This window comes from Ammospiza caudacuta, chromosome 5 (genome assembly GCF_027887145.1).
Source record: "Ammospiza caudacuta isolate bAmmCau1 chromosome 5, bAmmCau1.pri, whole genome shotgun sequence".
NCBI classification, from domain to species: domain Eukaryota; kingdom Metazoa; phylum Chordata; class Aves; order Passeriformes; family Passerellidae; genus Ammospiza; species Ammospiza caudacuta.
In genome coordinates, this window is record NC_080597.1 from 42,543,149 (window position 1) to 42,557,031 (window position 13,883).

General features: G+C 39.4%; 1 protein-coding gene across 1 annotated transcript; it reads right to left on the reverse strand.

Moving 5' to 3' along the window:
• Positions 1-262: 262 nt before the first annotated feature.
• On the reverse strand, positions 263-12,976 carry RAB21 (RAB21, member RAS oncogene family). Its single transcript, XM_058806156.1, has 7 exons — positions 12,656-12,976; positions 6,015-6,074; positions 5,732-5,839; positions 4,012-4,075; positions 3,188-3,242; positions 2,664-2,752; positions 263-1,747 (listed from the first exon to the last, which is right to left on the reverse strand). Exons 1-7 carry the CDS (start codon positions 12,800-12,802, stop codon positions 1,608-1,610), a joined length of 663 nt encoding a protein of 220 aa, XP_058662139.1. The 5' UTR covers positions 12,803-12,976; the 3' UTR covers positions 263-1,607.
• Positions 12,977-13,883: the final 907 nt, after the last annotated feature.

Sequence of the window (13,883 nt, forward strand, 5' to 3'; positions counted from 1 at the left end):
AACACAGCAATGGTGGTCTAAGAAAAAGTATCTACACTACAGTTAAGGCAGGAAAGGAGAAAATGCACGAGGATCAGTCTGTATCAAAGCCCTCTAGTATTTCAGAGAAAATAAAAATCAGATTGAAGACAGCACACTTCTTACACAGACTAATTCATTACTACTACTTTTTTGTCTATCAGAACATACCCACACCATTCAGTGCATTCATATGCAATACTAAATCTACCTTTCAGAAAAAGGAAGGCCAAAGATATTCTACTTTGTCATAGACATCACCTTTACTGTTTTTCCAAGCATGACAACTTAAGTAAAAAAAGTCAGAGCACAAAACATTTCGAAATTTCAGCTACCACCACTTGTGGTTTTTTCTGAAAGTAGTTCACACTTTTTTTCAGAAAATCCTCCTCCTGAAACTTAAATGGGCTTTTTCAAAACACTTTACAAGAGAAAGAGCAAGTCAGGAATAAGTTCAATTCTGCCTAGAATCCCCTTAGTTACAGCTACATCTGGCAAGTTTCACACCTTCAATTTAATCACTCCAAATTAGAAGTTCTAGTTAATGTCAATTAATTGTTCACTCAAGCCCTACAGGGAAGAAAAATATGCTCAAGAATAGTTTATAATGCCGTCTTTGGAAACAAATCTATTAGAGCAGCTAAAGAGTTTCCCATGCATCTGGTTTACTGGCTACCAGACAGATGAGGGCTAAGGTTGCTTTGACTTTCTGGGGATCTTCTGAGAGAACAAAGTAACTGCAGAGGCAAGGTATGTGCATGCACCAACTGTTTTAGCTGCAAGTCAAACACCTCAATGTTAAACAGCAGTTTACAGAAGCATTCTCTTCCAGTAAGGGGATGCTCTAAATACTGCTGCTTGCCAGAAATGGATTAAAGAATTGCTGTAGCTATGGATGTACCCAAAACAAAGCTGTTTTCAGGTAGGGGACTAGAATGAGCAATTTAACAGTGCACATGAAAAGCTTGCATCTTTCACTGACTTATTCACTTCACGATCACAGACAAGACTGATGTACATATTTCTGCACCTGCAACTGTAAAAGCAGATAAAATATTTAATATGTAATTTACAATGTATTTTATCAGCTTGGCATACAGATGAACAGAATATATCAAAGTAGTTGAGTTATAGGCTTGTAGAGGCCCTGCAAAAATATTAATTCAGATATCTGCTAATTTAAAAAAAAATCAATTTGCATTTTAGAAGTGATACAATTCCATCTACCACAAAGTACAAAGAGCTGCAAAAACGTATACCATTCCAACAACAATGTATATAAGTTATTAAATAATGATCTGATTTAAAAGAATATAAATGAAGCCTTTAAGTAGGTCTTTTCTACATGCATATTATTCCTCATTAAAGAAAAATATGTAAAAAGGCCATTGGTAATTGCTTTGTTAACCACTGTAGAAAACGCCAATTCTCTGGTCACAGACGCCACTAGTTTAGCACTTAAGGTCTCTGCAGTGTTACATGTGATTATTTTTAAATACTGTTAATTCTATTACTCCATTGGTAAAGAACGTGTGACTTGGAATATGGCAGTCTTCATATTGAGAGGGCAGTGATGCACAGTTTTATAATTATCCAGAAGAACAGCACCCTCCGCTGCTCTGTACTTGTGGCTCATCATCAATGATCTGTACACCTCGCCTTGCTGTTCCTGACTGACTGGAGCCATTGCCTCTTGCTCTTTCATCCACTTGAGCAGTTTCTATCATTCCTGTAAAGAAAGATGTGTATTAGATGACATTCCATTGTACTTTTACATTAAGACTCTGCTATTTTAATCTCTCTGAACTATATGCACAGAGAGAAAAGTTCAGCAAGAGTAGTTCTCCTATTTGTTATGCAGAACTAAGTACTCAGGTATCACATGGAATAACAGCAAGAACATATTAAATCTGTTTTCTAAAGCAGCCAACATACACGAGCTCCTGGTACCTAAGGGAGACCGTAGTGATCCTCAGGTGTCCTGGAGTAGTGACTTGAAAAGCTAGATTTACACACCTATATCAGTAACACTGTTAAAAAAACCCAACCAAACAAACAAGAAACTCCACCCTCCCAAATACCCCAAGCAACTACCTATTTGGAAATGCACAAGACCTCTTCCTTAAATTCTTTTATCTCATAAATACAACTAATAGGATGATTTGCTTATGCTGGATTTTCATCCCACATACCATGATCTTTACCATTTGTTGAGATTTCTGCATAAAATCTCCATTGTTAGAGCTTTGAGTTTATGATTTGTAATTGACATAATTTAAGAAAATTTTTGAAAGAGTATGAAACAGAGGATTTAAAGCAAGCAGTGGTGAGACCAGGAACATGAAGTTTGATTTGGGTTACTATTTATGTGTGGTAAGTAGAACAGCAGTCAGTGCTCCAACAAAAGACCAAGACATTTTTGGAGTAGAGCATGAATTTGCAGTATTGTGAGCATACATACATGAAGCTTCCAGAGCTGTTACAGAACACAAGTGATTTGGAATAGACTGAAATGAAGTCAGTTGCAAGTAGCACTTAACACTCAAACTTTCTATATGGTCTGAAACACATTTCTGAAGCCTGAAGCATTTTATGAATCAACTCCTTACCAACAAACTACATAATATACTAATAATAATACTTACTTTTGCAAAGGTCAAGAAACAGTTCTTCAATTCCTTTGTTCTGTTTAGCTGACGTATGATAATGTTTTGCTCCAACAGATTCAGCATACCTGTAGAAATTAAGATATGGAGCCTCATTGTAGTAAAGGACTCAATCTTTCTAAGCCACTTTACATGAAGGAATAAGACGACCACAAGAGGTTTTATTCTGACCTCAGAGTTAATCCACACATGCTTATTTAATACAAAAAAAGGAGTTGTGTTTAAAACTGCCACAACTGATGCAGCACACTAGTTGAAATTAAGAAAACTTCATGTCTAGAAAGGGATTTAAACTGTAAATGTTGACTTTAATCACAAACAACTCTCAAACTACAGTTTGGCCAGCCAGGACACCCTGTGACTCAGACACTAACAGAACACTCAACAACTGGCAGGCATAAGCCAGCAGTGCCTAGCTGGCTGCTATGATAACAGCATCACGAGTTTATTACTCCAGCATAATTCTGCAATGACTGTTTCTGTTAGTAATAGGTGTGACTTACATTTCTGCTTCTTGCACTGAAACGTGTCTCTCTTTTTCCAAGTCTATTTTGTTACCTGTTGGAAACAAGTTAAACTTTTAAGTCTTTGTACTCTAAAAGTACCCAAAGAGAAAGCAGACATGTAATCATGGTACTCCATTTTCTCAAGCTGTCCCAGTAAAGAGCAGCTCTTACACAGGTCTCACTTTCAAGAACACTATGATTTCAGAATCTCCTTTCACCAAGCATTTACATGCTATAAGGTGCTAGTTCTGTAGAGAGATCAGGACAGCTAAATGCCTCCACCCAATTCAGCCTTTTGCACTTTTTTGTGATTTATTAGTGCCTTCCACATGCTGCAGAGGTAATTTTTGTAGAATGTCCACATATGTAACCTCATGGAAGTGTTTTAATAATTAGATCAGATTTAAATCCAAACCCAGCACTTCTGTTGCATTCCATTTGCATTAAAATCTCCAATCTTTAAGACTCACTCCAACTTGCAAGCACTTAATTATCAAAACAGACAAGCACCTAGTCTATGCCACCGAAAAAAGCCATGAGTTTGAGTACTTGAAAGAAGGAAAATGTACATTTTTTGTTAAACTACAGTCTGCAGGTATCGGTACCACGCACTTCTAATAGTGTATAATAAAACAGGTTATTTTTTTCAATCAAACTCTTATTTTCCTCCATGTGATATACTGAAACTTCTAGCTCCAGTTTAATTTTAAATATCTAACATAACCTTCACCCCTTCACATGCACAAGCTGTCAAAGCAGCATTTGGAAGATGCTATTGATCAAGAGATGTTTCCACTTCAGTCATGTTGAAAAAGACTTACCTACTATACATAAACAGATTTCATTTCCCAACATTTTTCTTAATTCCTTAACCCAGTTTTTTACCTGCAAAAAGAACAGAGGTGAGTTTGTTTTCACTCAATATGCTATTATCTTAGGCAGTGTGGAACCATTCCATTTCCTTCATTAACCATCTACTCTAAACTTAAAGCAAAAATGTTTAGAGCAACACAGATGAGAAAATATTATTTAGATTGCTACATATGGCCCTTGTTCAGCAGGTTTTATTTCAGAGGTGAAATTAAGAGCAAATTACTTAGATAAAATGGTTCAATTACTCCAAAAATATAACTCACCACACTCAATATAGCAAGTTCACTGCATGGGCCACTTTAGGTCAGACATGAGATCTTTTATCAACAGGCACTTACTGACAGACCACAAACGGTACTTTAGAGGTAGAGGCACCTAAAGTAAGTTTTTCAGGTTAGATTATAACAGATGTTTATTTCATGAGAAAACAAATGGGACAAGCATGTTGAGTCAGCTGATGGTAAGGTATCTGTTAACAAATCTGTTGTCATGAAAAGTTTGAAAGTGGTATGATCACTGCATTGACTTAGGAACTGCTATTTTAAGGGAATAATTGTGAAGAGAGGCAAGCACTTCAAGAATCTAAAAATAAGTTAAGCTACATGATCCAGTAGTACTTCTGCAGTAACTTCTGTAAATCAGCTTTCCCTCTTTTTTCTGCACATTTAAATGTCTTGGTATCACAGGGTTTTACTATGTAGGACTCAGCATGAAAAGGCACAAGCTGAAGTAGCACCCACAAGTCACCATCATTCTGCAGGTGGCCACAAATGTTGAACTGCTAGCACAAGTGCTTTACTTGCTCTACACCAGACTATTTAAATTAGATAAACTGTTGTGGATCTGTACCCTTACACTATTTCCATCACTGCTAACCCAAGCCCTGCCCATGCAACCACACTTTTTCACTTCTCTCTACACAGAAGTCTGACTAGTTTTGCTGAAAATCAGAGACAAACTTGCTTAAAAGAGTGTCACCAGTTTTCAGCTGAAAAATCCTATAGAGTGGTAGCACAGAGTAACACAGGGTGGAAAAAACTCACCTGATCAAACTGATCAACTAATAGAGCCATAAAACAACTAGCCATCAAATTACACATTTTGATGACGATTTGACAACAAATAACTTATCACAGAGGAAGTAATGGCTCCACTATCACATATTGCAATTTCAAAGTTCTCAGATCTGTAAAAGGTCATGCCACTTAGTATCTTTTAGTAATTTGGTTTATACACTAAAGACCAGTATGACATACCATGACAACAGTCCATGTTTATGTTTACAGGTAACTTGCACAGCTACAGTCCAGGTTTATGTCACAGGTAACTTGCACAGCTACATCACAGATTATTTTGAGCTGGAGGGGATCCAAAAGGATCATGAAGTGCAATTGTTGAATGAATGGCCCATACAGGGATCAAACCCACAACTTTGGCATTATTTGCACTGTGCTCCAAGAAACTGAGGTAATGTTTTGGTGTTCTTTGAATAACCTGATAGCAGGGAAGGCAGTCTTCAAAAGAACACTAATAAACTGTATACTTACATTACATGATCTACATTTGCAAATATTATATATATTGCTGAAAACAGAAGAGTTCTGTTTACACATATCACAGATTATCTTTCAATCAGTTCACAGTTGAGATGTAAAAGCTGCCCAGTACCTTTTGAAAAGAGTCTTCATCTGTTATATCATATACTAGAATAGCGCCATTAGAGTCCCTGTAGTAGATAGGCCCCAATGCATGGAATCTTTCTTGCCCAGCTGTATCCTGCATTTAAAATACACTTGTTAGCATTTAAGACAAAGCAAACAATACTTCAAAGAACTCCAAATACTTTATTAAGAAGTGCTTAACACTTGTGATATAGTAAAACCAAGTATCTTTTTTTTTTTTCAGAAAAACATTCCAATTAGCTAAGAAATAAAAAAAAATAGAAACATACCCATATTGCAAGGTTTACTCTTTTTCCACCAATATTTAGTTTCTTCGTAAGAAAAGATGCCTGGAAAGCAAGACAGATTAGAGTTAAGTTTTATGCACCAAACACATAATTTGACTTGAAAATAATTAATAAAGCATCAGAATCAATAAAAGACAAATTTCCAGATCAAAAATCTAAGCAAGAAGGCTAAGTCAATATTAAGCCAGTTAGTAATTTCACTGTAGTTTGCCAGCAGTCTATTCTAAATAAATTTGAGTTAGGCTAATCATTTACTACATCTCTTTGCAGTTGTTCTGAATAATTTGGGAAGAATGAGCTGTGTGGAAAGACTCTGAACTCACAACACTGATAAGTCTAAGCTGAACTCAAAGCATTTCACAAGAATCTGTGAAGTTCAGGTAGGAACAAGCCTAACAGAATTTTTAAGCTGTAGGAATTATGCAAAGTAGTTCACTATTACTAAGATACTAGAACCATAAACAATTGTTTTATTTTAACACTAAATATCTTGGAACATGAGTATTCCACAAGTTTCCTTGTCTGTAACTTTTCCCTTTTTTGCTGAAGTGAGCCTACAACTCACCCTCATCTGTTTTTTGGTTCTGTATTTTTGTTTGTTTGAGCTGAGAAGCCTCAGAATAAGCACAAAAGCTGCTTTAGAATTCTACTACTTTAACTTCTGGAAATATTTTACAGGACCACAGCACATTGCAAGGTTAATCTAATTTCAGTAACTTGAGTAGGTCTAGTTTCCTCCAAACTTACATGAACCACCTCTGTTACCAGGTCTGTAATTTGATGGCTAAAAAGGGAACATAATTTAACACAAGTTTAATGGACCAGAACAGGGTCTCAAGGTGTTGATGCATTAGGAACTTGCTCTCCCCCTTCTGAAGACTAGCAGTAATATGGTATTCAGTCACCAAGGGCTAACTTTTTTCTTCTGCCTTAAATTATAGTGAGTTTTCATTTCAGTTTTACCTCAGTTTGCATTTGGGTTCAAACAAGTACTCAGTGGTATTTTATGACACCTTCATCACAGATTATCTTAGGCTGGATTGCAGTAGCTCCAGAGGAGCTCTCTGTATGAGCACTGACCAGCCACAGAATCGAGTCACATGTGTGGAAAGTGTCATGGGCCAGATGAGCTGCTTGAACCAGCTTGCTGCTTAACTAAACAAGCAACCAGAAATGCACACAGGAGACCACAGCGGTTCAATGCACACCAGCCTAAACCACTGTCAAAGCCTCTTTCTGGAGTGCTGCCTATGTTACAGTTAAGTCACTCAACATTCAGTTGCTAGAGCAGCTCCTGCTCTTCAGCTACTTCCCTGGCATCTGTATGACCCAAGATGAGATGATTAAAAAAATCCTTTCCATCTTTAAGTTGTACCTTCCCCCAAACTTTTCCACAAAGCCTGATAAAAAGAACAAAGAGAGAGAGAACAAACCAGAAGAAAAACACTTTGCAAGAACAGATAGCAAAGAACTGATCACTACAACCCTTGTGTTCTACATACCTAAAGCATTAACACTACACTACCCTCTCAGTCTTACAGTGAGGAGACTCACTGAAATGTCAAAAGTCTGGAAAATTTCCAGACAGCACATTAAATGGATTTGGCCCTCTAAGCAACCTGTAAAAAACAGCTTAAAAGAAGAGTAACAAATCTTCAACATCAGAAAACTTTTCATTCTTTAATTAAAAACTCTAGAGAAGGTAGTTGATGGCTTTCAAACAGCTGTCCCTGAGGATTAACTCATCAGTAGTCGTCACTTGTTGTGTTACGCCACAGTTTAAAAGCCAGAAGCTTGGAGGTAACGCCAGAAGTTTTAATTCACCAACACTTGGGCCACAGGGAGAGAAGCTATTGTAGGCACAATGAATCAAGCTTACCTGACAATATTTTATTGATCTGCTGTACTATAGTACTCAATATTCTACTGCAAATCTCAAAGGAAAAGCTCATCTGAGCAATGTTTGCTTTTGTCATAATACCAACAATCCAAACCTGCTTAGTTGATGTGAATTCCACACAAGTGTTTGAGAATCAATTTCTGAGCAGAAAAATCTTTCACAGAAAGAGGATTTATATTTAAAAACACAGAGAACTCAGTGTCCATAAAGATATATCATTGTACCTTTAAACAACCCAGTTAATATCACAAGTAAATCTCCTATCTGAGAGAGCAAAAACTAAAGTAGGTTTGTCTACATAGGTAAGTTTTGCTTCAGTATAACCCATCCTTCAGGTACTACAGCTTTTGCTAGGAATACTGTCTTTTATCACTCAGATATAGATTTTCATTTTTTATATAGCCCAGCACTAAAATACTCCTACATGCATGCTTTTTTGTACTGCAAAAGCATCCATAACCACAGAAGACTGTGGCAAGGGCATTTACCATTGGGCTATCATACCTGCTCTTGTATTAAAATTTGATGAATATGTAATGATTAAGTTTTAGTCTATCTAAAGTCTGAGGCCCATAATCAAAAAAGGAGAGACAGTATCCTCTATCAGATACCCTGATAACAAGCAGGTTTGTCTGATAACAAGATTGGAACTTTGTATTTGAAGCAGTCACGTTTAGTAATGAGCAGACAGCTTTGTGAACATGCTGGAGGGAAGCCATCAATACTATACTACAGATTTAATTCTTCATTCTTCTTTATTTTGTTCATATACTTGAAGAATCCAGTTAGCAGGCTCTGCTCATTAATTAGTAGGTATGGGTAAGTTTGGTGCATTTACTATCAATAAAACATTTTTACATCCACAGTGGTAAACACACCAAAGACAAATCAGCTAATATCTTTTAACCTTTCAACTCACATATAGCCTCCCCAAGCCATTCTGAGGTTAGTGAGGGAGCAAAAAAACCCAAAACCAACAAAGAGAATAGCAGGATGTGCAGTTTTTAGAAATTTGGGAAAACCCAACACATAAGCAAGAGTCTCAGCTTCTATTTTGAGATACTTTAGAGAAAAAGTCAGTTGCCAGGATTTTAAAGTTTGTCAAGTTTCAAAATCAAAGCCTTTGACTTCTTACAGGGCATTAGGTAATTACACATAGAAAAAGCTTCAACATTTTCTCTAATTCCAAAAAAATTACTGAATTGAGTACTAGAAGTACTCAAGTCTGAGCTGTGACTCAATTTACAATCAGTAGCTATTCTCCATATTATTTTAATTACTATGACAGCTCATTTTTGCTAGGACTTTCAAAAACTTAAAGGAACATGGTTAATTCAAATATAAGTAATTTCAAACAACTCTTTGAAGCTTCTAATCTTCATATTTTGACTCTACTGTCTTATGACTGGTTTGAAAAATACTTAGGCTCTTAGAAAAGAATAATGCAATTATAAGAGCTAAAATTCCAATCTTTTGATGTGGCTGTAGAAAATACTTTCGTTCTTTTAATTTTCTTCTATGACCTCAGTTTTGTATGCCCACCAGGCCCTGCCAGTAGCTGATAAAGGGGCTTGAGTAGAACACAAGGAAGACACAGCTGGAAGAGAGTCTCCCAAAAGTCACTGAACAAAAGCAGGTGTGTGGCACCTGCCCTTGAGTGCTTCATGTTCAACAGAAGCAGGTCAGGCATACAAACACTGCACATAGCACTGAACTTCCTTACACTGCCTTTCACTCACCCCCCAGCTATCCTGATAACCAAGACAGCTTTTCCAGGTTATGCCAAGTCCATCAAAGCAATCAGCAGCTCTCTTGGGTTGGATACTCTGCAATCCTCCACACATTTAAGAGAGCAGTATTCAGAAGTTGTATTTTTCCTGAGCAATTAAATTATAAAAAGGATTTACCAAATTAAAAAGCCCAATAGTTTGACAGTAGGTTTATTATTAGAGGAATTCCAGCACAGTTCACTTGATATCAATTTATATCTTTATAATTACTGTATGAAGATGAGGGCACTTCAGTATTTCAAACAATGGGAACCAATTTTAACTGCCCCACCAGGTCTGCCCACAGGTCATGAATTATATTAATTGTGTGCAAAATTCCCTACTTTTCCTGCATCAGCTTTTCCACAATGCTCTAAGTAGATGCTTTCTTCTGTGAATCAGTAGCTACCTTCACTTCAACAGGCAGGTCATAAACAACTTAAGTACATGATTGATACTAACACAACTACAGCAACACATCCCAGCAGCCCCCTAGATCACAGGGGGTTCCAGTGCACTCCATTGGCACTGAGAGAGGGGAGCAGGCAGGGAGGAGAAACTGCTCCCTTTTAGTCCAAGTCTTCTGTTACTAGCACCAAAGAAGCTTACCTATTTGGGTATAAAAAGAATTACTTCACAGTAGAATAACATCACTAGGTGAGGTTTCCGGAAGGTTACAGTCTCAGCACCCTTTTTTTGTTGCAAACATACTGGAAGAAAACACTATGCAATACTTTCTTTTTTAAGTTATTGTGGATGGAGAGCCTCTTGTCTCAACAGTTAGTGATCTCTTCATATAATTCACCATTGTCACTCCTCTGCTGGACCAGGAGCAAAGTATTTATCTAATTTTGACTTTATTGGAACAAAAGGAATTTGGTGCATTACTTTGAACTGTTGCCATGAAACAAAGCAACCTTATCAGATTAAGACTTTTATCTCCCAAAAAAAAAAAAATCAACAAAGGATGCTTTGCAAACATGTTACTTCACTGCTTAATCAGATAACTATCTTTTAATTTGATAGCAGAAGAACTCACTTCCTTTTTTTTTTTCTAGAACAGTAAGATGTAGGGAAATAAAAATAATAAAGATAATATTTAACAAGTGCACATGATGCATGGTAAGATTCAACAGCAATTGACATTGTATTTTACATATACATCAGTAAGATGCACATGTGGCTAAGGAGGCTCAGAACAGAAAAGCCAACAACTTGATAAACAACGAGCAGTCAGTTAAACAACACAGGCAGCAACCACAAACCTGGTTACGGTGGAGAAACAAAAGCTCAGTAGGAACTGCAAGCACGTGCGTCCACTCCTCAACACACCCCTCGGCAGACAGGCAAAACCAAAACGTCTGCAGCCACGCTATCTACAGACATTTCCTATCAGCATTTTGGAGCAATTTAAAAGTGTGTTTTATGATATTTGAGGCCCAAGTCTGTATTCCAACCCAGTTTTTGCTCACAATTTTAGGATTTCCACTACAGATTTAAAGAACAAAAAAACCCAAACAACAAACATAAGCATTACCACATAATCTACTTGGACCTACTCTTAAAACACGGGATATGAGAATTCAGCTACACATGACCATTTTGATGCACTTCAACTGACTGTTTGCTCAATGCTGCACTTCTGCTGCACCTCTGACTCCTACAAGCTACCAGGTAGCTCTGTGGCATACCAAGCATCAATTGTGGCATGACAGCTTCAGCTAGCTTCCTATAAATACCTTGCCTAGCAAACCCACCTACAGCTTAACCCAAAACCTGAGTATGAACACAGGATAACAAAGTCTAAATCATGTTCTTTTTACCTCTTCACAGCAAAAAATGGAGTTATGTTATTTGTTTATGAAACATTTCCTGTACTGCTTCTAGTGCATCTATAATGCTGCTTTCATTTTAGGGGAAAGTTTCACTATTAATTCCTTCTGAGATACACAATTCAAGAAGCTTCCCCTAAATGCATGGGAATGGCACATAACTATCTTAAAACTCTTTTCTTTTTAACACCACCTGCTATTACTTCTGTACTTCAGGAAATTCAAAATTAGTTCAAAACCCACTACTGGTCCACCAAGGGACATGGCTTGTTTCTTTTAAAAAAGAAATATTAAGAGTGGCATACATTGAATCAATGCTCCCATGTATGCAAGGCGAGATCTTGAAAGACTTAACATACCACTCACAAAAAGAACTTCAAGACATGTTTTCTGAGACCACAGAGAGTAAAAGCAGTTCATTTCGTACCAGGGCATACATGCCATCCATCACTAACTAGTAGGCCATGAAAAAACCCATTATTTTCCAGCAGGCAGCCTGTCACATTTCATGTGTGGAACATCACTTTGTAGCTCTTTATAACAACAGACAGTACTACTGAGAATCCAGCCAAAATTCAGGGAGCTATCGTGACAAGCAGTTCAGCTTTAAGAATCTTTCCCATTATTAAATCATAAGCCCTAATCTCATAAACCATTTTGTGTAAGCTGCTCCCCTTAAACAGAAACGTTTAGATAGTGCTAATGCTAGGATTTGAGAACACGAGGAAGACCATGATTAACAGAAACGCAGCACGTATGAAACACTTAGTCATCAGTCCACTAACAACGATTACAATAACAACATTACTTTTGCATCATACTTTCCACGATTCAAATGAAGACATTCATATACGTAATTGGAAAAAACGGAGCAGTTAGTATGCAGAGTAGAAACGAGGCCTAAACATACTGAAAGCTTGAATCTGAGGCGTGAAAATAAAGAGAAAACTGGCTTCCAGCAAACCGGGCAGGGGACAGGCACCATGAGCGAGCGAGCAGTGCCTCGGGCTGCCCCTGAAGCGGCAGAGCAGACACGGCCGGCAGTGCGCGGAGAGGCGCAAGGTGAGGGGAGAACAACAGCGGGACCCCCACACCAGCACAGCCCCCCGGCCCGGCCCGCACCTGCAGGGTGGTGATGTGCTTATCGTTGAACTTGTTCTCGCAGTAGCGCAGCACCAGCGAGGTTTTGCCCACGCAGCCCTCCCCGAGCAGCACCACCTTGAAGGAGAAGCTGCGGCCCCCGGCCGCCGCGCCGGCCCCCGCCGCCATCCGCGCCCCGCCGCCGAGCCGCGCCTCACATCAACGGGCCGCACCGCGGCGCCGCCGCCGCCCACCGGAACGAGGGCCCGCGGGGTGGGGGAAGTGCCGGCGGGGATGGGGAGGCACCGGCGAAGCCGCGGAGACAGAGGCTGGAGAGGGACACGGCAACCGAACGTGCCCGGCGGCCGCGGCCCCGCTGCCCCTAATGGCGGCTTCTTCCTCCTACGTCACGCACCGCCCGGTCACGCGCAACCCCCGCCGCCAATGGGAGGGGCGGAAGCGGCGGCGGCGGGAGGCCCCGCCCTCCCCGCGGCTGCTGGGCGGGTCCGGGGGCGGGGCTTGTGCGGACAGGGGGCGGGGCCAGGCAGGGACCCCGCGCCCGTGGGGATTTGTCCCCAAGTCCCCTGCCCGGGGTTCCTCCTGCCGCGCACGCGCCCGCCGAGCGCTGCCCGGGATACAGAGAGCCCCTAATAAACACCGGCGCGGATTTTGTGTGACTCTCGTTCCTGTGAACTAAGCTACACTAGTCTCTAAATGTTTGCAAAATAAAAGTCCGTAATAAAGTACTTTAAAACAGGGATGTGGGAGCAGGTGAAGAAAAAGGCAGGAGAAAAACGTTCTCGCGTCGAGTTCCTTGCTAGCAGGGGTCCAGCAGTTTTATACACAAGAATTGGATAACTGCCTTGTAAAACTGGGTATCATTCCCCAGTTAAAAGCAATCCTCACAAACCAATCCAAACAACTGCAAGGCAACCTCTCTCTAGTGATCATTTAGTGGTAAGAAAAATAATGGCTACGAAAAGGCTTCATAGTGCAATTTCCTCTTTCTCTGTCAGTATTAATGCTGTGTTGTATGAGAAAGAAAAGAGGAAAGAACAGAGAATGCATCCAGGAGAACAAGGACTGGATTTCCTGGAGAAAGAAGCCTCATCACCGAACAGTATTACATTCACACAGAATGGATTGGTTTCATTTCCTCCAGAGGTAAGGAAAGCAAACCTCTGCCGTGGTGCAGAGTCAAACAATGCATTTCCCACTGACAGTAGACTGCTGCAGGTAACTACAGTATTCCATCCTTTCTGTTCTCTCT